Below are 24746 nucleotides of genomic sequence, written 5' to 3'. Positions count from 1 at the left end.
TGGAAAAAGGCATGTTGCAGACAGAAAAAGTCACAGTTTTTTGTTTTTTTTTTTTTTTTTTACTTTTTGATGCCTGGGAACTATTTAGGTAAGAAAAAGCAGGAGACTTCAGGAGATAGTAGAGAAGGTGAGAGAGCTTCTAAATCCCAGTGGATCTGTCTTGGGGAAATTAAAAAAAAATAATAATAATAATTTCCCAGAGCTGAGGTATGGGGGTAAGTGAGACTCAGGTATAATCCCAGTGACTCAGATACACCTCCTACTGTGGCTGGTCAAGTTATGTATATACACTAATTGACCAGTAGATGCAGTCATGCAGGGTATTACTGATAAATTCTTCCCGTCTGTAGCCCACTGGGATCATCAATTCAGGTCTTTATCTGGGTGTTAGTTTTTCACAAAACTAGGATGTGTTTATATATTTTCGAACTGTTTTGTTTTTTTTTTCTTTAAACCTGGTGGAACTACACCTGAGTGCTAAGATGTTGTTGGAGGAGGAGGTCCACCAGCAGGTAGTGTGGCTGCCTAAGCTTTTTGTCCTTTGGAAAACGTTCTAAAATTAAGTTACCTGTGCAGTAATTAGAATCATAGAACAGAATCATACCATAGAATGGCTTTGGTTGGAAGGGACCTTAAAGATCACCTTGTTCCATCCCACCAGATGGTGAGGGAGACAATCACCTCTCTCAACCTGCCTGTGACTCCTCTGTTGATGCAGCCCGGGATGTAGTTGGCCTTCTGGGCTGCAAGTACACATTGCTGACTCATGTCAAGCTTTTCATTCACCAGAACCTTTGAGTGCTTCTTCGCCTGGCTGATCTAAGTGAGTTCTTCTCCCAGTCTGTACTCCTGTTTGGGATTGTTCCGGCCCAGGTGCAGCACCTTTCGCTTGGACTTGGACCTCACTAGGTTCACATGGGTCCACTTTTCAAATTTGTTCAGATCCCTTTGGATGGCATCCCTTCTTTCTGTTGTATCAACAGCACCACTCAGCTTAGTGTCATCTGCAAACTTTCTGAGGGTGTGCTCGGTCCCATTGTCTATGTCATTGATGAAGATGTTTATGTCATTGATGTCTGTCCTGGGACCAGTACTGCTCTCTGGCAGACACCACTTGTCACTGGCCTCTGCCTGGACAGAGAGTCATTGACCACCACTCTCTGGGTGTGACCTTCAAGCTGATTTCTTTTTTCCTGAATGGTCCACCTTTCAAATCCATCTCTCTCCAGTTGGTAGATTGGGATGTCACATGGGACTATGTCAAAGGCCTTGCAGAGATCCAGGTAGATGACGTGGGTCAGTCTTCCCTTGTCAGCTGATGCAGTTACTCTGTCATAGAAGGCCACCAGATGGGTCTGACAGGATTTACCCTTGGTGAAGCCATGATGGCTGTCACGGATCTCCTCCTTGTCTGGCACGTGCCTTGACATTGCTTCCAGGAGGATTTGTTCGATGATTTTTCCAGGCACAGAGGTGAGGCTCACAGGTCGGTAGTTCGCTGGGTTCTTCTTTCTACACTTTTTAAAAGTGGGAGTGATGTTTCCCTTTTCCCAGTCACCAGGAACTTCACCTGACTGCCAGGACTTGAATATTATGGAGAGAAGCTTGGCAGCTACATTAGCCAGTTCCTTCAGGACCCTGGGATGCATGTCATCTGTCCCCTTAGACTTTTTACGTGTTCAGTTTCATCAGGCGGTCTCAAACCTGTTCTTTGCTACTAGTTCTTTGCTAATTAACCTTATAACATTCTACTACTGTACTCAGATAAACATGCAAAAGAAGGAAATGCTAAAAGGATGTGCATCTGTGCTTGTATGTGTTATGGCAGTACCTAATTTCATACTTGTTCCTGTGCTTCTTCCAGTTTTGCTTCCCTGTGGATATTGAAAAGTACAGTATAGCAAAAGGGTTGACGCAGGGCTATTGTAGTAAAAAAGAGGCTTGTTTTTAAGAGCCACTTTGAAAAGTCTGTGTTGAAAGAGAGAGCACGGTAAAAAGAGGGCAGGGATCTCTATGCACGTTGTCTGAATATTGCCCAGAGGAGTTGACTTGTCTTCCTTAGAGTTACTATGGAAAGCTACAAAAAGTTACTCAACATTTGGGATTCTGGTTAGTATTTCTAGATGTGGTGACTGTCATAACCAATGGGAGCTGTGAGGTTGTTATGAATTCCACCAAATTTGATGCCACAGATTTCCCAAGATCAAAACTAATTATATAATGATCTCTCTGTTCCTCAGATTTGTGTATATAAAGTTGAAAATAACATCCCTGAATCTTGCAGGAGTTTTCAAAGACGATTTTTCGAGTATAAGTTGTACATTGTACTGCTCAACACCTGTGGTGGGCTGGCTGTGTCCAGCTGCCAGGTGCCCACCCAGCCATGCTCTCATTCCCCCTCCTCAACAGGACAGGAGAAAATAGGCTGAGAGTAGTTCAAGAGAGGGAAATCAGCAATTACTGTCATGGGCAGAACAGACTCAACTTGGGGGAAATTAATTTATTGCCAATTAAAAATTGACTTGGTGAGAGAGAGACAAAACTCAAACGCCTTCCTCTGCCTTTTCCTAGGTTCAACTTCACTCCTTTCTTCTTGACTTGGGAACTGGGGGTTGTGTCAGTCCGTAACAGCTCCTCTCTTCCACTCCCTCCTCCTCACACTTTTCCCTGCTCATGGGTCTTTCCCCACATGGGTCTTTCCCACAGGCTGCAGTCCTTCACGAGCTGCTCCAGCATGGGTCCTCTTGCTAGCTGTCAGGAAAACCTGTTCCAGTGTGGATTCTCCACAGGTCATGGTTGCCCCTAAGCACCTCCACCTGCTGCTGTGTGGAGTCCCTGTGGCTGCTGTGTGGCCCTGTGTTCGGGCATGGCCCTCCATGGGCTACAGGCCGATCTGCTCTAGCGCCTGCACCACCTTATCCCCTTCCTTCTTCCTGGACTTTGGTGTTTTCAGGGCTGTTTATTGATCTTTTATTTTTTTGCTCCTCACTTGCATGCAGCATTTTGCCCTTTCTTAAGCATCTTTTCTCTGAGATGCTGCCAGCTTGGCTCAGCTGAGTGCTGTGGGGGTGCTCGTTGTAGCTGTCTGCAGCCGGCCGTGTCTGGCCTGGGGCCTCCGGCCTCTCCTCACGGCAGTTGCCCCTTGGGCCCTGACCTTGCTGCTGACAGCTGGACGTGTAAACCCAGGACAACACCACAGAAACTCTCATGGAAAAAATAATTGTGCTTTGTAGCAGTCTGAATAATGGACATACACTGAATGTGGAGAAAATAATTAAGTGTTGAGTAAATGTTGATGATTTGAATATCATTCCTGTTGTATACTAAATGGCACAAGGTCTGTTTAGAAAGGATACTTGTTTGTGTGACCAAGTAGTTAAAACTACCTTAATGAAAAAATACAGAGGACTGAAATAAGGTTGTTTGTCATGGTTTTCATTCTGATGTCACCCAGCTTGTCTTTGTACTCTAGTCTTTTAGCATACTTTGTACTTCATCTGTTATGTGTGGGCTCTGTGTATGTATTGATGCCTAGCACGCTTACTGAAGCATTTAAATATGCTTCAATGGTACTCTGAGATGTTTTGTTAAGCTATCTCAAATGTTTTAACCGAGAGGCTAAAATCCATCACAATATGATGAATAACCCAGGTGCTAAATTGATGATTTAAGTATTTATTGGGCTTTTTACCTGTTGCAATCTTGCATGTTTCCTTCCTGCTGTGCTGCTGGGCAGGGAACTTTAGAACAAGGAGAAATAACATCAGGTTTCAGGAGAACAACAGAATACATATTATCGGGTTTATTGACTATTTTTACTCTGCTTTTTTGGATCTTTATTTTGCTTACTGAATGTTTTCAGACAATGCTCTTGTATTGGTTATTTCAAAAGGGTCTGAATTGTTTCACAGATACACCATTGGATTGGGTAGGTCACTTCAGGCTTTAAGGGAGAGATCTAGTTTTCCTTGCAGGCAATGAAGCCCGTGTAGCACAGGGAGAAACACTGGGCTGACTATCCATGTCCCTTCAATCCTGTTTTACCCCATCTGCCTGGTTTTGGTGGCTAGTACACTCAAGTCTCTCCGCCAGGGCTCCTGTCCAATTTTTCTCATGTAGGATTAAGTTAGTACTGCCGTTGGTTTGGATGCTGGAGGGCAACACAACAGGCTGGGAGAAGAGTGGCTGGAAAGTTGCCTGGTGAAAAAGGGCCTGGGTCAATAGTCAGCTGAATTTGACCTAGCAGTGCACTCAGGGTACCAAGAAGGTATCCTTGCTTTTATCACAAGTGTCATGGCCAGCAGCACTAGGGTAGCAATTGTGCCCCCGTACTTGGCCCAGGTGAGGCTGCACCTCAACTACTGTGTTCAGTTCTGGGTCCCTCACTACAAAAAGGACATCAAGGTGCTGGAGCACATCCAAAGAAGGGCAACAAAGATGATGAAGGGTCTAGAAAACAGGTCTTACGGGGAGCAGCTGAAGGAACTAAGGTTATTTAGCCTAGAGGAAAGAAGGCTTAGGGCAGATCTTATTGCTCTCTACAACTACCTGAAAGGGCATTGTAGTGAGGTGGGGGTTGGTGTCTTCTCCCATAGAATAAGTGATAGGACAAAGAAAATGACTTGAAGTTATGCCAAGGGATTTTTAGGTTGGATATTTGGAAAAAAATCTTTACTGAAAGAGTTGTGAAGCATTGGAACAAGGCTGCTCAAGGAAGTAGTTGAGCCTCCATCATTGGAGGAATTCAAAAGACATGTAGATGTGGTGCTTAGGGATATGGTAAGTGGAAGACCTGTCAGCCTTATGTTAATGGTTGAACTTGATGATCTTATAGGTCTTTTCTAACAAAAATGAATTTATGATTCTGTATAACCTGTTACTGATCTCTGGGCTTTCTGCCTGTTTCTTGTTTCTGTTCGTCAGGCACAATGGTTGGTGATCACACCCGTTTGGAGTTCCACAACATCGAGACAGGGATCATGACGGAGAAACGTTACATCTCTGTCATCCCTTCCAGCTTCATTGGCCACCTCCAAAGCCTCATGTTCAATGGGATGCTTTACATTGATCTCTGCAAGAATGGTGACATTGACTATTGTGAGCTGAAGGCACGCTTTGGTCTCCGCAATATTATAGCTGACCCTGTGACATTCAAGACCAAGAGCAGCTACCTGAGCTTAGCCACTTTGCAGGCTTACACATCCATGCACCTCTTCTTTCAGTTCAAGACCACTTCAGCTGATGGTTTCATCCTCTTTAACAGTGGTGATGGAAATGACTTCATTGCAGTTGAACTAGTCAAGGGGTAAGTAAGCATTCTGCTGCTTTCTACCAGGGTTCCGTGTTAAAGATAAGCTTAAAATACTTGCATGAAGACAAATTCATCTCATACATTTTCTATTTGCTGAGGTTTAAAATGAAGCAGCTGGACATAAACACTGTAGCTTAAGGGACTCCCCATTGGCTTCCCCTCTGTGACTTAGGGAGATTCACTTTTTACAGCATGAAATATTAAACTTTCAAGTCCTTCAGATTTGGTTATGCTAACATTTTGTCTTGTTAACCTTGCAGAGCAGAGCACAGATGAGGAAATGTGCCCAGGGCCCTGAATCTCTTCTTTTTTTTTTTTTTTTTTTTTTTTTTTTTCTCCTTTCCTTTCTTTGTTTCTTCTTCCCATACAGCAGACCCGGTGCATTTCTGCCACCTCCACTGACAGGGGAAAAAAATCTTCTGGGCTTCCAAATTTTTCTTGTTTTTCTTCTGGTGATGCTCAAGAAAGAGCAAACTCAATTTACTTTTGAAAACTGTATTCTTTTGGCAAGGTCAATGGCTTTAAAAACAAAAACACCTTTGTTAGTTGAATGAATGTTTATCTTGTACTCATCTAGATGCAGTAAACATGAATTCCACAAATAAACTTTACTAGTTGTATTTATTTCAGTGTAACTAAGGAATTAACGTTCAATTTCTTTCATTTTTTTCATTTTTAACTTTGCACATGTTTCTGGGACATTGAGTAACAACTTAAAAATAGTCATGAGTTCCTGGCTCTGTGGAGGAATTAATTTTGCTGTTTCTTTTCTAAAAAGAGTATTTCTCTCTGTCCTCAGGTGGATTTCTGTGTTTGAACTATATAAATAATTCAGGGTAACACTCTCATGACTTCAGTCTTTGTTAGGGTCTTTATATTTTGCCAAAAGAAGCACTAATTGTTTTGCAGCTGTTTGAATAAGCCCATGCTCTCATGTGAATTTTAGTACAATATTTTCAGTGAATTTCCCAATTAACTTTTTAAGGGGGTTATTCAGAACTCAGGATCTGGGGAATATATGCCCTAAATAAGCATATCTCGTGTTGTTGTTCACTGCATCTATTGATCTTATCAGTTTTTAAAAATAATTAGTTGTATAGTCAGAAGTTCTTGTAGATCTGCAAGAACTTTATGAAAAAGATGAATATTTTATTATTAGAATTGGATTACTTCAAATGTCATCTTCTCAAAATGCAAATTCTTAAACTTTGTCGAGGAAGAACGGTACCTTTTCAAATTGGTGATTTAAGCTTTGGCTGACAAGAACTTTCTAATGCAGAGACACTTAACTTCGTTGCTTGCTAAAGTTATTTTCATCATCTCTAGCACTCATCAGTAGTGCCAGAGTTGCTACAGAATTTTAACTGTTTTTACTATGCTTACAGGTACATACATTATGTATTTGACCTTGGAAATGGACCTAATGTTATCAAAGGCAACAGCGACCGTCCTCTCAATGACAACCAATGGCACAATGTTGTCATCACCAGAGATAACAGTAATACACACAGCCTAAAAGTGGATACTAAAGTGGTCACTCAGGTCATCAATGGTGCCAAAAATCTGGATCTTAAAGGTAAATTCTAAAAGAATGTTTCCTCTCCTCCTCTTTATTCTGGCAAGTCTTAACCAGTAAATGAGAGAGATAATAGAAATCATGGTTTTCCAAACAGTAAATCTGGAATTCGCTGATTTTTGACTTTCAATTCCATTTTTCTCTTTTTCTGTTTGGCAACTTCCTGTAGCAGAATAGCTCATCGTATTTTGTTTTTGCTGTTTTTTTTTTTTTCTTCAAATTGGTCAATCTACAGTTTTCTCTAGTTAAGATACAATTATCCGTTTGTTAGGAACAGAGGAGACCCTGGAGAAGCACAGCCGTTTACAGCATGTGTCTTGCATTGAGGGGTGATAGGTGATGAAATAGGATGCTACAATGACTGGCAGTGTGTGTGTCTGTCTACAGATGTTAAAACTGTCGGAAGCCCAGGACTGTGAAATACAGGGTGCTAGTGCTGATGGGAAAGCACATTGGAAAAGTCAATGAGCAGGCCACATATGATTCAGAATCATAGAATGGCCTGGGTTGGAAGGGACCTCAAGGATTATCTAGTTTCAAACCCCCTGCCATAGGCAGGGATGCCACCTGCTAGATCAGGTTGTTCAGGGCCTTATCTAACCTGGTCTTGAACACCTCCAGGGATGGGGCATCCACAGCCTCTCTGGGCAACCTCTCTGTTGCAGTGCCTCACCACCCTGAGTGAAAAATGTCCTTCTAACCTCTAATCCAAATCTTCCCTCTTTTAGTTTAAAGCCAAGATCAAGTTCAGATTAAGTAATACTTGCGCACCCTGTAAGGGAAATAAGTTCATAATTGCTACTATTTTACATTAAAGTGATGTTGCATTCAGAGTTCTGTGAGGATGAGAGTAGGAAATGATGCTTTAGGTTAAGTTTCAGTTGTACTTGGATGTAGTTTAAGGGTACCAGTGAGACATCATCTTTGAGCAGTAAAGAGACCTCTGGGCCTGTAAAATAACCTCCTTTGCTTTTAACCTTTCCTAAACAGATGTTCAGCTCACTGTATTCATGTTGGAAGAGAGGAAAAGCCTGTTTAAACTGTATGTAACTTTCTTCTTCCATGTTTACCGTTTTCTCCTCCAGGTGATCTCTACATTGCTGGCCTAGCTCAAGGCATGTATAGCAACCTCCCAAAGCTAGTGGCCTCACGTGATGGATTTCAGGGCTGTCTAGCATCTGTGGACTTGAACGGGCGTCTGCCTGATCTAATCAATGATGCTTTGCACCGCAGTGGGCAGATTGAGCGTGGATGCGAAGGTATAACTGATTTCAGAGAAGTTCCTCTCTTCTGTACTCTTACTTCACTACTACCCCCTATGCATCTACTTCTCCACTTTATTGTCCATTTTGTTTGTTTCTTTCATCATGACATCCTTCACTGCAATCTGTGCTCCCAAATGCAGCTGAGTATAGCTAGCCTCTGTCTCTGTACACCTCATCATTAGTGGTTTTTCTCTTGCCTATTCAGTCACCCATGAAGTGGTACCTCCACTAGTGGAAAGGGTGGTACAGAGATGGACAGCTCTTTACATATGCTTTTCTCAGAGCTGTTCATTAACTTAATAATACTTTTTAAATGCTTTGAAAGATGTTCTGAGTTTGCAATTCACTAGTGCTTCAGAGGGCCCTTCTGGCATTTGCAGAAAGAAGTATTTTGAGACCAAGTAGAGGCAGGGGAAATGGAAGGTGGAATCTGTAACTGCTAGTTGAAGATCAGACCATGTGTGGAGCCAGGAGTTGGACTCGATGATCCTTGTGGATCCCTTCCAACTCGGGATATTCCATGATTCGATCCATGATAACTGAAGTTCATTTTTGTTGAAGTGGGCTTTCAATGAAAGCACTGGAGGCTATTCCTCCAGTATTATCTCTACTGTCTGGAATTTTTTTTTTAATTTTTTCCATAGTTTCTCTCTTCGAGCTGATATGGAAACAGATGTGCTTTGTGGCTTCTTGAAGCATGTAAATAGCAGTGATTTCTTGATGTTTCTTTAAATAATTTACTGTCCTTGTTTAGTTGTTTAGTTCCTGTTATTTTATTTTATTTTATTTTATTTTTTTTAAAAGAATATCAACATCCATTGCGGTAACTCAGGAATATGCTTATTAATTCCCATAGCATGAGGAATACTAGGCATCAAAAAAAAAATCAAGATTCTGTAGGTTGGGTTAAATGAAAACGGCCATTATGTCTACTTCAACTAAATGCCCATCTGCTTTGTTTGCTACTGGTCATTAGAGGAAGAGTTTTATCAGGACAAGTATGTGGTGTGCATGTTTGCTAAGACATATGTCCCTGACTGGTGCTTACAGACAGGACTTCATGAAATGAATTTACTTATTTCCTTACCATGTCAAGATTTCAGGTTACATCACTTTGAAATATAGACGACACTTGTCAAGACTGTCCCTTCCAAGGACTGAAAGTGTCATCTTTGAGCCATCTTTGAGTACTCATAAAACATCAAATTGGCTCTTCAATTAAATCGAATTAAGTCATTGTCTCTGGGACCTTTGGTTGGCTGGAAAGTCCTGTGTTTCAGCCCTACTGCTGCTCTCCCACAACAATGCTTTGGTTAGTGAGAATTTTGTCATAAGAACCCACTCAATATCAACTTCAATTTCACAGTATTGGTAAGTTCTGCATAGCTTTAGGCTGTTCTTTTCTCTGCCTTTTTTTTGCTGCTTTTGTGTGAACCACGCTGTTCCTTGTGGAAGTCAGCATAGTAGAAGAAAACTTGTGGTTTTGCCCATTTGTAGCTGAGCTGAAGTGCTAAAAGAAGAAATGCATCTTTTCCGTGTAGTTATTTATGAGGTTCAGGGAAAAAAAAACACCACCACCATTTGGGGTTTTTGAAAATCATTTCTGATTACCTTCAGTGCACTGAAAGCTCTCCTTTAATCTTACTGATTTCTGGTAATTCTTCTATTTAAAACTAGCATAATCTGGCAGCATAGCCTGCATATTATCTCTACTAGTCTTTTTCCTTCAGAGGACATTTCATTAAATGAACATGTAGTTCTGTGTGTGCCTCTGGAACAGAATGATGATGTTTTCCCAGAAGACTTGGCACCGCTATTAGGGCTATTGGGTTTCCTTCTTCTTGTACCCAGTGCAGTTCTTTGCTTTACTGTCCTATTATTCAGGTTGCATAGTATCAGTGACACTCTAAGAATGCGTAATGGGGCAGTTATTTTGACTGTGTACCTATCTGGTACCTGCAGAGCCTGCTGTCTGAACATGGAGATCAGTTCACTCTTAAAAATGCCAAGAATGTGAATTTCCCTTCTCTTCTAAAGCACGTGAAACAAGATTCAAAGTTGGAGGCAGCTAGAAATACAAAAAGTGGGTGAGAAGGTCAGTGATAGCCTTCATTCTGCTTTGCTTGAACTTTTCTTGCAAAGCAATGCCCATACTATTTCCTTGACAGGTCCATGCTCAGTGCCAATGAGATGTTGAAGAGGAAGGCGTTCTTTTTGCCAACGTATTTAGGATTATAAAAAATAGGTCACCAGAAAGCTGTTTCAATTGAGTTCTGAATCACAGCAATCCCCGTGGCTTCATTTCACCTCTTGACTACTGCCTGCCACTGACTGTTCTAACAGTTGCCCCTGAAAAGTGTATCTATCTCGCCTTCCTCTAAAGAAGGAAAAACTCGTTAAGCATATTGGATCCTTATTTAAGTCTCATTATTTCATTTCTGTCTGAAGTGATCTTGGGTGTAGTCTTAACATCCTGAAGTGCTGAAGTCCTGAGCAGCTCCTGCTGTCTCATGATTAACCACGTTTGGAATAAGCAGCAGCAGGCCTTTTGGGGCAATAGTTATGCTGTGTTAATTGTAGGGTATGTCATTACTTCATCAGGAAAGGCAGCGGGAGAAAACATGCATGAGGAATACTGCATGCTTAAAGGAATGTCTTTCCATCCTCACATATGAATCTTGTCTTCCAGACGTGGTATGAGAAAGATTTCTGCTAATGCTTGTCTTTGCAGCTTTGCTTTCAGAAGCAGAGCAGATTGCAAGGTGGCAGCCATCTTCTCTGAAGCTGTCAGTTTGATCTCAGGGCAGAATTAAATGATGTGGATAGGAAAGAAACCTAGGGAATGCTAGGACGTGAGATGTAGGTCAGGAGAAAAGCATTGTCTGCCCAAGACCAGTACTCCTCTACAAATGGGTGACATAGTTGTATCCTGTTTGCATTTGTTATCTCTATAGTCATGTATTTGTGTACCCAATTCCAATTAAATTTCCCAAATTCTTGCAGAAAAATAATGTGGTTTATTGTCTTGGTTCTACCACCATCCCCATTACACGCTTTTGAGCAGGCCATTGACCTTTCTTGGCTACATTATTCTTATGTGCTGGAGGATAATTCAGCCTTGCTGTGCGCCAAAGCACAAGCCTACCAAGTTCTGCAGTTTGCTCTGTTCCAGTGATGGGCTCTTATTTGAACAGGAGCAGGAAGCACTTTCAAGATAAATTATGTTTATGTGAGAGTTATTTCTTTAGGATCTAGAGAATCCGAGTGCATTGTCAGGCAATGTATAGGAGTCATTAACTGAAATGCAGGCATCCTGGAGACTAAAAGTGTCTGGTATTTAATAGTGTATAGTAGTGCTTAACAAACAAACAAAGTTGTTCAGACCTAAAGAAAATAATTACTTTCTATCTGTCACCTACCAGTTTTACTCTTGCAATTTCAGTAAGAAGTTATCTATGATGGAATTTGATTACAGCAGCACAACTGAGTGACCTCTTTATCCTGTTCATGAAGGACAACATGATAGCTGCCACACTGTCTGTGTGGTGTGTTTTTTGTTATTTTGTTTTTTGACATGCCATATAGGGCCACCTTTTTTTGTCAAAGAATGGATTTCATGAGTGATTACCTGAGGAGGGAAGGGGAAAAAAAAATCCCAAGGTGTCTGAAATGTCAAATGAGCCCATGGAGGTAAAGCCTATCCTACCCCACCCTTTTGTCTTCTGGTCATCTTCGATTTTGTTTTTACAGCTCTTTTGCAATTGCTTCATTTCTGATTTTTGATTTCTGATTGCTCATGAACAACAGACAGCTCTTCATTGTTCTTGGGAAGGTCTGGTCAGGTCTGTGATGGCAGCTTGTGTTTCCCTGGAAGATATTCAGCAAAGCCAGAAAACCTTCTTGCTGCCTATTGTGTAAAATCTGTTCTGGGTTGACATTTGACCACCACATTTATTAATTAATTAATTTATTTTATGTGGAGTATCTTTAGCTCTTACGCTATTTGCAGCTTTAACCACCACCTTTTGTGTAAGATGGTCCTTTCCCCTGTCACCACTCAAAAAAAAAAAAAAAGTTGTGGGGAGAGCCTGACAGAAAAGGTAGGGAAGTTAAGACTGAAATAATCCCGGCTTCAGTGTTTATTCTAGGACAGCAAATGAGCAATTCAGGCTACAGAGCACTCTGAAGGGATCAAGTCAATTCTCAGAAAGGACAAAGAAGTAGTCTGACTTCATGTTGGTGAACTGCTTCTACTAGAAAATGCAGGCACGTACTTCACCTTCTTTGGGCACTGCTCCCCCCACCTGTGAAACAGAGATATCTATATGTTATGAAAGTATGAAATTCAACAGTGCCTTGCGGAGCACATTTAAGCTGTGAGTGGAATCTCCTAGACGTGAGTTAAACATTACAACTTGAGAACAAATCCTTTGTCACTACTTGGTTCTCTTTCTCTCAGTCTCTAGCTCTGCAGCCTATAGGCTGTGGTTGGCAATATTTATACAGCTGTTGAGTTAGAGTAATACAAGCTATTTCCATTTCTGTCAAACAAACATGACGGATGATGCTGGAGAGCTTGAGAGAAAAGATTTCTGCACTGTGTTTGCTGAAAGTTGGAAGATGGAAGAAGTTGTTACAAGTGACCTTCTTTTCTTCCAAGAAAGCAGACCGATTGAAATTTCAGATCATCTCATTGATTCTAGATTCCTAAAATCAGTTTGTTTTGCTAAGCATCTCATTCCTACTCTTCCTATTAAATGAATGGATGAATTTGAATTTATTCCATCTACAAAAGTCAAGAGTCAGTGACTTACTGCTTTTTCCTCACTGATCCTGAAAGAAGCTATGTAGACATCTTGAAAACGCCATAAAAGGTTGAATGTGGTTAAATATTAGTGAGTACTTAATGCAATTGGGGTTTTCTCCTCTTTACTAATTTCCTACTTGTTCATTTATGTTTCCCTTCTTTTATATAGACAGCCTTGTGCAGCTTACTACAGGCACTAGAGCTATCTGAAATTCAGGTGCACCTTTTAAATACTCTAATTTCCACCTTTCTTCCTACAAAAAGTCAAACACACTTAACAGCACTGATTAAAGAAAATGTTCGTTGTTGTTCTTCTTGTTCTTTAGAGATGTGGCTTCTTCCTCTCCTTGCCTTTCCTCAACTGTTCTGATAACTTCTCACAAAGGAGAATGATTATTACTTAACTAAGTGGTGACTTTGTTCCAGATGTTTGGGGACTTTTTTTTTCCAAAATTTAATCTTCTTCCAGGTCCTGCATTAAAATCATAATCTTGTGCTACTTTCCATGAAATATTATAGTTAACCTTTGGAATTCACTAGTGCGTGAGAAGCATCAATGACACAGGCTGGATAATCTGAAACACATTTTGCATACCAAGCAGTGTGTGGAAAAAAAATCTAATCTCACGCTTAAAATCTCACAGCAGGATAGTGTCAAAAAGGATTTCACCCTTCATCTACTCATTAGTGAAACTTCCAATGTGGTGATACTTCACTTTTTCTCTGTAGAATCAGAGTTTGTCCATTGAGGAGAGGAGCATTAATTTACTCCATGATAGTTTGACAGCTCTCCTGTTATTTATGATTTTGTATTCCATCGTCACAGTGTTACTCGAATTATGGAAGAAATGTAAGCTATGTTCTTGCTCAGCTACAAAGAAGACAAGGAACTGAGCAGTTGGGAAAAGTGTTTATATACAAATTACTTTCTTAGAACACGTGTCAAGGAAGATGCGTGGAGAAATGGGATAAATTGTCTTCTCCCACATTTTGTTCCCCCCTTCCCCTTTTTGTTGTTTGCTTGTTTGTTTTTGCATTTTACTTAAACAACTTCTGGATTTTATGGCTCTGTGTAGTGGAGTAGCTCCAGAGGTGGGAAGAAAAATCTGTCTGGCTCAGGAGGGAAGGTAATTGCCATCTTGAGTCATTCATGGGCTGTGAAACAATAGCAAAGGTTCAAAATGTGAAACTTCATAGGAAGCACAGGAATGCCAGTACTGGTTTATTGGGTTGTAAACGTAAAGTAAGAAAATAAGAGAATGGGAGAGCTACCAATCTCTCTTCAGTATCAGCAATTAATATTAGAACTTTTAAGAACAGAACATTACAAAGGTGAGTATGCACTTCTTAAATATCCATCTTTTGATCAATGAGGTCAGTGATTTGGTGTTTCGTTGTTCCCATTGTGCTGTATAACAGAAATGTGTAATCTGCATTGGCAAGGGATTTGGGAGCTCTTGCCTGTACTCCCATCCTTGTTCTCTGTTTTTTCCATGCTGAAAAAGAAAACTTAGAATCAAGGTATAGACACCAAAAATCTATGTGGCTTCACTGTAAAATGGACTATCCGATTACAAAAGACAAACAAAAAAACCTGTGCCAAATGGAAGACCGTTAGTGCTATTGTTTTGTTTTGCTTTGCTTTTTTATACTTTTTAATTTTAACCAAGTTCATTTTGGTCTTCAGTCAGTCAGACCTTTTAGGATTTTCTTTTTGCCTTGTGGATTATGATTTGAATGCAAATAACAAGATCATTCCCACCTAAGTGAAAGAATGAGCTTGTACTGCTGTTATTTCTGTTGATTGCTCTGATGAGATTGCCAAAGATTACATGGGTCTGAAGCCTGAGGAGCTATCTCTTTGCCTGCTGATGCAGGCTTTCTTAAGAGTGTGTTGAAATTCATGAGCAGATATCAGCTCATGAGGGGGAATTATTTTTTTACTGTCAATTTCCATCCAGTGTCAGGTTCAGTTCTGGGAATGAACAGAGGTTATCTTCTTCCAGAATTGTCAGTCCCCTGTGGCTTTCTGGCAGTAAATCCACTGTGGACAAAGATTCAAGGCAATCTGTGTTCTTGTGAAAGGAGATTTATGTTGAGTTCCAGAGTCTGCATGTAGAAACAAAATAAAAATATTCCTGACTAATGATTTGAAAGTCAAATAGATTTTTGACTTAAATGGATTCTAAGTATTTCTCAAATGAGACAAAATCTCTCTCAAATTATCAGTAAATGCTGAGGGATTGGCATTAAGAATGTGGTATTTTTCTCTTCCTACTCTGTAAATTGTAACCCTGTGTGTGTGAATGAAGTACATTTCCTCTCTCGTATGGTTTTGTTATTGATAAGTTTTGTTTTGTTATAGTGGTGATGGTTTAAGGTAGCCATGTCCCCATGTGTCCTTGTTCCCTGTGTTGTCCTTCATGCATGTGTTTATTATGCACATTGGCTGTGATGGTTATACTAACTGCTTTTTATTTATTTGAAGTGTTGTGATCCTGGTTTATCTGCCTTTATACTAACCTGTTGTTTATTGTTTTTGCTTTTTCTTTTTTCTGTTTGTTTTTGTTTTTTTGTTTTGCTAACAAAGTTGAGTTGACCAAAGCTGACCTGCAAGGTAGAGAAGGTTCTTCTTCCCATTACTGTTTTGGACTGAAAGATGCCTTTATGTAACATTTGGTGCCTTTTTACTGGATGCAGTCACACCTCTGGGATCGAGGAGAAAGACAAAACCCAGTCCTTCTGGAGGGAAAGTCTGGGTTGAGGAAGGATATGGCGAACCATGAAGGTGTTTTTGTTGACCCGAGAGGTTTGACTGTATCAGTCTGTGGACATCTGTAAGAGCACAGGTTGATTTCCTGAAATGGTTAATTATCTCTCAAGCAAATAGCAGTTCTGTGTAGAGATATGGAAAACCCTCAGAGCTTTACAAGGCAGGAAAGTCAACTTTGATTCCTCAGTATCAATACTGAGGAGTGAGGCTGGATGATGAAAACTAGTTTTTATAACTTAGGCTTTGAAAAAAAAAAAAAAAAAACCAACAACCACCAACAAAACAGAAGTGTCTTTCTGGAATTTCAATTAAAAAAAAACAAAAACAAAAACAAACCCGACAAAGTGCCTTAGTAGTTAGGCATTTTACAAGCCAAAATTGATCCAATTTGAGTACTGGCTGAAGTGATCATGCCTGATTATCAGGTACTTTTATAGATGCTAATTTTTATACCTCTTGTAGGTCTTTTTCAGAAATTTCTACTGGATCATCTCTGATTTTTATAAAGCAGGCAGGGCTCTTTCGTGATGTTGATCCATACATGAAATTCTTATTGACATCTTTTTTATTACTATTACCTGCTAAGTAAAGAGGGGGCAATCAGCAATGCTGGAGGCTGCTGAAAGGCTGAAGACTATGCGGGTGGTGTTAAAATATCGAAACCATGCAAGTGAAAATCTTTAAAGAGACTGAGAATAACTTCAGTAGCAAAGGGAGGAAAAATCGAGGAAACCAGGAAAATGACTCAAAGAGGAGAGGCCAGATAGTTATTGAGAATATGCCACTTGAATTACAGAGAAGTGGTGGGTTAAACACTGATAACAGAAAATCAGTTTAATGAAAGCTAGGTCTTAGGAGACACATTCTGAAGAAAAACTTAGTAGTGTAATTACATACAAATGGTCTGTATCCCCAGGAAGTAAGTAAGGAAACCTGCTTATTAGAAATTAATAGATCTTCGATCCTACCATTATTAGAGAAAGATTTTCCATGGTTTTGAGAAGTCTATCCTTTAAACTTAGTAGTGAAAGTACATTTCCCAACATCTGAAGAGACTGCAGCATACAAAATAAGTTAATTTATTCCTGAATGTTGTGGAAGCTTAAGAAAACGTTCCTCTTTTTCAGGGGAAAAGGAGTAAACCCTCTTATACATAACAGGAAGACAGAAGCACTTCACACTTGTCTCTCTGTTCAATAGTCCTGAAGCCAGAAGTCATATCTCTTATGATATCAGCTTAATCGCCTTGAAATTTTGTGTCTAAGCCATGGGTTTAGTCTCAGGTTTTGCTGTGGTAGAAAATACAGTATTCTTGTTTCAGTCTGAGATAGAAACAAGACTTCCCAACGGTTTACATATCATTGGAATTAAGGTTGTGTTTGTTTTTTTTTTTTGAATTTAATTTCATGAAATCCTTTTTCAGTTCAGCAGCTGTGATGTTGCTGTCCTTATCTAATGCACCAGGTGTGATTTTTCCATTTAAACTATTCCTGTTCCATATTCTAGGGATTGGCAGGTAGCAATTACCTTTGTGTCAGAATGTCATCAGCATTTTTTGGTGTAGTTGGCATTCTATGGTTTAACAGAAAAGGGGAAAAAAATTGGAGGAATCAAAGGAAATATTAACAGATAACTGCTTTGTCAGTGTAGCAGGTGTTAATAGACAGAAGCATATTAGGAGGTATCCTCTTACCCAACAGACAACAAATTTGACAGCCTATCAGTCTTCAGAACGCACGGCTAGGAGTTCGTGTTCAATTTTTGATGTCCAGTGAGATGGATGCAGCATGAAGAAGAGGTGGTGTGGCCAAACAGATTTTTTTGTTGTTTTCATTTTCCAGGAGTCCTCATAAGCTAAAGGCTTTTCACAGCTGTTGAGATTCATTCTTGCTCAAGTTCATATTGGTATAGAACCTTATAAGAATATTTACAGTTCAGATGGAGACACCTGGCCATATGTACACCTAAGGAGAAATGTTTCTCTTGAGTATGTTATGTGGATTATTGGCTTTTCAGGAAACCAACCTTTGCTAAATAGTCTTGCTGTTTCAGAATATGAAACCTACCAGACCATGAGGGCTGGTAGCACAACTTTCCCACTGCTGTGATTTGCAGTAGGGAAGGGTGTTTTTCCAATTGACTGTATTTTTCTTTTTCACATACAGCACTTTCAGTCTTTCCTTTTGTCTTTTTATTTTCTATGTTTGATTGTTGTTTACTTCCTCTGCTTCATTTGCATCTCCTTGTTCCCCGCCATATCTCAGATCCAGGCATACTCCCTTTTATGCAGTTGAATTTGTGTTTTTTTTTATTTTTTTTTCTTCCCTCAACCGCATGTGTATGAGTGCTTTTCTCAAGATCTAGGTTGCTTAGAGAGGGGGAGAGGCAGGGTGACAAAGAGGGAGGGAGATAAGCAGATAACAGATTTCATCTTGTAGATCCATCCTCTGTGGATTCCCATTTTTGCTGCTGATTCCCTTCTCCTGTCACCATGGGGTAAATGTGCTTTGCATGGGATACTTACACATTCATTATCTTAACTAAGTCCTTGTTCCTGAAATTTTTAGATCAGTTGTGTATTTGGAACAGGAGGACCTGACATTGTAACTGACGTCAAATGAATGGAGAAGTCAGGTTCGACTGAGGCACTGGGATGAATAGCTGTATTTTCAGACTGCAGAATGCTGGCTCTTAAGTTATTTCTGACAATGGGTAACTTTAAATATGGATCCTGCCAGATGCCTAACCTTATTTAGGTGATGAAAGGGATGACGAGTTCTTAACAAAATCGGGAACTCAGAGAGCTCAAAGAGCTGGCTTTGCCACCCTTGAAAATCTCTTGGATTTTTTTGGTTCTAATGTGCTAAATTAAAGTCCCTTTATGATATTCCTGCTTTCCACCACCCATGATTCAAAATACAGGATCTGACTTCTTAAGTCTTTCGCTGAGCCTTGATTCGCAACGCCCCCATGGCTATCTAGCAGTTAAAGCATATGAGGTATGGTCCATCCAATGATGTTCCATGGGGTTCAGTCTAAGTTTTGCACACTTTTTACTCAGAAAAATCTTTATATATACTTATAAATTGGAAATCTTACCTGTATTCATTTTATTCCCTACTTAACCTGCACTAGGAATGAGTCCTAGAGCAGAATGGGATTCTGCCCAGTGCTTCTGGTTTCTGAGCTGTGATGCCTCTCAGAGCTGTACTGGGCCTGTATACTGAATTCAGAAAAACAGAACGTCACCAGTTCTGAAAGAAGGGTGCTGGCAGCAGTAGTCTGCAGATTTATCATAGGTACAAATTGCCCATCATAATACCTGACTGGCAGTGGTCAAGGTTTATCTTCTTTATGGCATTTGCAAGTTAGGAACAAAGAAGCACTTTATTCTACAAAGACAGTAAAGATGTCTTGCATGTGTCATTTTATCTTTTCTGAACCTCTTTGATGCAGGGAAGAAAGATGGGAGCAGTAGCCCACTTAGGGAGACGGAGAGTTAAAATGGGCCCTTAGTACCAAAGGACCTTGCCTGTTGTAGCTCCTTCTTACTGAGAAAATAACACCGATGCAAATGGGTTCTTTCAAAAGGAATGATTTTTCAATGTATGAAGAAGGTGTTATGTACAAGTCCTAGAATTATTTTCTTTAGCTTAAAGCTTACTGCTAGTTATGATCAAAGCATGAAGCATTTGTGTTATAATCCTGCAGCTGTGCTATAAAGGAAACTGAATTCCTCATGTAACTCAGAAGAATGATAAATACAATACTGTATCTCATGTTTCTCAAGTTCCTTTCACTGCAAAGTGCTTTCAAATAACACAGCAGGAATGACTTCTCTTGTTGAACAAGAGAGCCCCCCTGTCAGATGAGACGTGGCAGTTTTAGCAATGCACAGCAGTAGACCTCAAATTTTTCAGTTTCAGGGCAGAGAAATCCACCGTACGGCTGAAACCTCAAGGAAGAGTTAGAGAGACAAAGTAATTTTTCCAAACGTATTATGTAGCAGACATCGGGCTACTGTACTCTTCTAGTGTGTTTTTCTTCAAATGTTTAGTGGTAAAAACTCATAAACCATATATCTAACTAGGTAATCTGTAAGAGAAGTTGAATACTGGACTTATTCCCAAGAAAGTCTCAGATCTTGCAAGTTGTGAGATCGTGAGCTATTTTGGGAAGAGTTAGGGATGTAGAAATAAAGAGTAAATGATGTGGTTGTGGAATTCTCCTTTGCCATCCCATATTCCCAGCGAGTCTCCTCCACTGGTAGGCTTAGTCTGGACAGGAGGTGACAGAGCAAGTCTCACCTCTGCTAGCAGGGATGCTTTCCTGTACTGGGGAGTTTTCCACTTCCGTTCTTTATCTACTGCCCACTCATGTCACATGCCCAGCAGAAAGTACGGTAAGAAGCTGTGTCAGGCCCAGCTGCAAACAGATAACAAAAGCAAGACCTTTGAACAAAAATGCACACGAGGGAAATAGCAAGTGTTGTCAGGATATTGCAGATTCAAAGAGAACATTAAAGTCAGAATGGGTATTTTTTAATTAACTGTGTAGAGTGACTTACCAGATGTATCTCAGACTATGTGAAGGCTTGATCTGAAACTTTGCTTTAAAAATAATTCTGGTATGTTGTAAGTGTTGCCAAAGGACTGACATTAAAAATAGACCTGAAGCCTGATGGCATTGGTATTTTAGAACCATTTCTACTGCTCTTTGTATAACTTCAGTTTGTCTTCCTTTCCTAGTGCCTTAGCACTAAGGGGCATGTGCATGGTAACACAGTCTTCGTTTTATAAGCCTTCCTGTGCTTCTGTCACTTTGCTCCCTAATCTAAAATCCTAATCCCCTGTGACATCCCTGTTAGTTGCTCTGAACAGAATTCTGTTGCTACAGATGGAGGATTATGACACCAGGCAAGGACTGTAAGCAGCGGGAATAGATGAACTCTTGGAGACAAAGATGCTTTTACCATGCAAATGGCCCATAGTACTCAGGAGTGAGGCAAAGCGTAATACCCAGAATCGATGCTGTGCCGTCACAACTGACTCTAAAGACAGCTGATCAGGCTTCAAGCTTCTTTTTATTGTCAGCATTTCAGAATTTCTTGTCAGATGGTGCTTGGGGTGATGCTTTGTTCTCTTGCTGCTTTAAAAATACTGTTACCATCTTCACAGTTGCTTGTTGTAAAATGCAATTCAGAAACCATGATACTGGGCATAATTCAAACGCCTTGGCTCTCTGGCTTGTCACCGCTGAGAATACCTCAAGCCCCAGTTACTAGGCCTCACGCAAGCTTATTTCTAGAGTTAAGTTCTAGTATTTCTTCCTGTAAGTATCCTAGACAAACGCTATCCCCAACACAGTAATGCCCGTTATCTAGTCTAGTTGCTGAGTAACGAAAGTGTTCTCAGAAAAGTGCAGGTAGAGCAGGAACACTGTCACTGAAATTGCTGTTCTGCTTTGCTTCTTCAGCCGTGCTTCTCCTTGGATAACTTGTAAGTCTTAGGCAAGACGACAACTAGTATTCTATTCCAGACTAATATTCAATGTAATTCCTCCTTTTCTGGGGCCAGAATAAGTCTGAAGTGTCAGACCTCAGCCTGATGCCTGCCTGTTGTCTCTGGTTATATCCATGTCTTTCTGTACGTGGAAAGGCAAGGAAGAAGTGTCTGTGCACACACCTAGCAGCTCACACCCTGTGGTCTGTCAGTGCTGCTACAAAACTAGAGGTGATCTGTTAATTTCACACTGTGCCAGTGAGACCACTAGGATTCATACAGCTGAAGATGAGGAAGGGGAAGAGAGGAGGGGAAAAGTGTTGAAAAATGCTGCTCAGCTTTCTTTCACTGTGAAAAAACACGCTGTTTTGATATGGTGGCTGCTGCATTTTTCAATAGGTGAATCTTCTTTCAGGGATTTTGTTGTCTGCTTTTCTTGTGTGCACTTAGGCTTCTCTTTAGAAGGGTTTTGTTTATTTATTTATTTTTTGAATAGTGTACAGATTATAGAAGAAACTCAGGTTTTTGTTGATGTTCAGTTAAACTCCCTGCATACTGATCTTCATGTGCTCCCTCCTCCTCACTGACACTGCCGTGTAAAGAAGCCCAGGTACCTAAGTAGTGACTCAAGTTCACCCATTCTGTTCTTGCAGTTGGGAAGAATGGTCTGGTAGGAAGAGGGGGAAATGTGCACTAAAACTGAGTGTCTGTTCCTGGCTTGGTCTTTGAGTTGTTGGGAGGATTACAGGATGATGTGCAGCTTCCAGTTAGATGCAAGATCTGCAAATGCTTGTAAATAAGGAAGGGCCTAGATGGACGATCTGAATATCAGAGATCCTATACAACTGTAGGATCCAGTGTAGGTCTTGGTAGATGGAGGCTGAGGTTTTTTGTTTTGGGTTAAAATACTTGAAAAGAGTATCTGTACTTTATTGCTTCCCATCTCATCTGTAAAGTACAGGTGGTACTTCTGATGTAATGAAGAGATAAGGGTGATGTGTGGGATGAGCCTAATGGAACTGCTGTTGCTAACAGACTAATGAATGTTGCTGAAATGGGTAGCATGACTGTTTGCTTTATCCTTATGCTGTTGTCCTTAAAGTTAGACCGAAAATGTTTGAGATTGATCTAAGGCAGCCTAGCCTGTTACCTTCTACTCTTCTTGTTATCTTGCACATTTTTTTTTCTTTTCCACTAAGTGCAGGATACAGAATAGCAGATATGGCAACTGTAGTTGTATGTTTCATTTGAAGTACTGCACAATAGGAACAGGATACCTGTTTGGATTACTGAAGATAAAATACTTTTTAGCAAGTAATGTCCAGACTTATCTTGTTTGTAATATATGGCTTGAAGCTTCAGTTCTGCTCTCAGTTGATTCAGAATCCAGCTACTTCCTTGTGGATGACATAGTAACTATTGTTCGGAGTTCCTCTGATGTGAAGATCCCTCTTTTGCCTGTTCTTTGGGTTGTGTCTCTGCAAGGTTATCTGGGTAGGATAGCAACAGTTAGCTCCAAATAAGAGACAGCGAAAGGCTGTTGTGTTTGTAATGGCTGCTTCCTCCAAAAGCTATGGAAACCTGTTCAGAGTAGAAAGTAAAGCGTCATGGAGTAATGTCGTGGTTTTTTTTTTTTGTTTGTTTGTTTGGTTTTGCACTTCAATGATGTGTTTCCAGAGGAACCTATGTAATGGTTCTGTAGGTAGGATGAAATATTGTTCGTGGGCCTGTTTTCTAGGCTGCAGCCCTAAAACAAAGGGGATCAAACTTCAGGGGAAGCACATGGAACTGGCAGTGTTTCAGTTTCCCTTGCATCACACCATATTTTATCATAAATTTCTGTGAATGAGTGCTGAAACGTATAAGTTGAGCCTGCCTAAGAGGGAATATCTTGCTGTTTGCTCTTCCTCCTTCCTGTCTGTTACAGTTTGCTGTTTTGTTGTGGAGTGTACAATTGTCTATGTGTTGTTTTACTCAAGTTTGTTGCACGTTCAAGAATGGAAAAGTGGTTAGTGCTTTTTCTGTTCTGCATGAGAATGTTGATAGTAATGGTAATGATGACTTGGAATTATCGTGGGCGTCACTAAAATAATTTTTCAGCTTCCTTTCATTCTTTCCTTGCCATCCCTTCTCCAGGACCAAGCACTACCTGCCAGGAAGATTCCTGTGCAAATCAGGGCATCTGTAATCAGCAGTGGGAAGGTTTCACCTGTGATTGCTCCATGACTTCGTATTCGGGAAGCCAGTGCAATGACCGTAAGTAGCCTTTTCCAATGGATTAGAGAGGGCTGTGAGTTCTGAAAGAGCATGGAGAAAACACAGTTTTACTTGGTGGAAATACAAAGCTTTCCAATGGTAAAGCCAAGCTTTGTTTCTTGGAAAGTTTATTTCTCTCATTGTTAAAATGAAAATATGGAAGTCTATACTTGGTACGTAGGTATTCAGGGGACAGAGATGTTGCTGGTTTTTGCCCTTTTTTAAAGCTAACTCAGCCAGATCAGAATATATGTTCTAGAGAAAATGGGAACTGGTTGGTAGAATTTTCAGTTAAAACATAATGGAGAATTAAACAGCACCGGTGCTGTGTTCCCTGGTATGTTGATTTGCTTGTCAAAATATTGAATATTATGTTATTGGCCAATGAATATTAAGATCTTTGATAAAATAATTGAACAAAACCCCAGAGTCATCCTTTTGGGGAGAGAGATGAGCCTTCAGATGTTCCCTCTGCTCATCCTCATAAGGCTTTTGCTCCTGTCATCAGGGAGCAAATCGCTTCAGCTCTGCTGTCTCCTGACTTCTGTTATTTAAGCAGACAGCTAGTTCCCATTTCTCTTCCCACTCCAAGGAGTTGAACAAAGAAGCATATATTATAAACATTGTAGTAAGTATAGGAGTAGTTTTCAATGATTTGGTTCATTGTGTGCTGAAATTTTAAGGCTGGAAGATTCTTACAGTCCACTCTGCCTGCATCTCACAAGCCTGCTGCTTCTCATTAAGGGTCTTTGTGGGAGACTTTGTTGGTGGTACAGCAAGGTGTGTTGTATTAGTGCCACAGTACCATCGTACCTACACCTCTTCCCATAGAAGTTTGAGATGTGGCTGAATTGATGGCAAACATGACAAACTACTTAACAAATGGTGACAGTTGGTTCCTGCCAAGGGCCCCAAAGCCTGTTTTTCTGTGAGTCATTCACTAAGTGCAGTGTTACCTGAGCTGCTCCCCCCTTTCTCCCAGTGTAGTTGTCTCAGACATTGCAAAGGCCAACCTCTATTCTGCAGCACTGGCCGTACTGCAGGTATGAAGGGTACTACGGGCACAGATTTAGAGGCTTCAGTGCCAGATCTGGTTTTGAGTTGATTTGGAATCCAAAATGACTCCACTGGGACTAGAAGAAACATTTCATGTCAGGGCAACCAGATGCGGCTCTGATTTTCTGCTTTGTTTTATTTTTTTAAAACAAGAGGTATGTAAGAAGGGGAAATTGGAAGCTGTATTGGACACCCGATTCC

General features: G+C 40.5%; 1 protein-coding gene across 22 annotated transcripts in view; it reads left to right on the top strand.

The window, feature by feature from the left end:
• NRXN3 (neurexin 3) overlaps positions 1-24746 on the top strand; it is a 970936-nt gene that overhangs the window by 418388 nt on the left and 527802 nt on the right. For 12 of the 22 annotated variants that reach the window (XR_011096953.1, XM_068683059.1, XM_068683058.1 and 9 more), the window contains 5 exons: positions 4924-5305; positions 6697-6887; positions 7973-8146; positions 15550-15576; positions 23370-23489. Coding sequence is in view for 21 of the 22 variants with exons in the window: in XM_068683059.1 (XP_068539160.1) it covers positions 4924-5305; positions 6697-6887; positions 7973-8146; positions 15550-15576; positions 23370-23489 (894 nt within the window). In the remaining variant the exon portion in view is untranslated. The remainder of the gene's footprint in view (positions 1-4923; positions 5306-6696; positions 6888-7972; positions 8147-15549; positions 15577-23369; positions 23490-24746) is intronic. The other 10 variants (XM_068683067.1, XM_068683066.1, XM_068683068.1 and 7 more) reach the window with 1 other exon arrangement.

This window comes from Anas acuta, chromosome 5 (genome assembly GCF_963932015.1).
Source record: "Anas acuta chromosome 5, bAnaAcu1.1, whole genome shotgun sequence".
In the NCBI taxonomy this organism is placed as follows: domain Eukaryota; kingdom Metazoa; phylum Chordata; class Aves; order Anseriformes; family Anatidae; genus Anas; species Anas acuta.
This window is presented reverse-complemented; position numbering and strand designations above follow the sequence as displayed.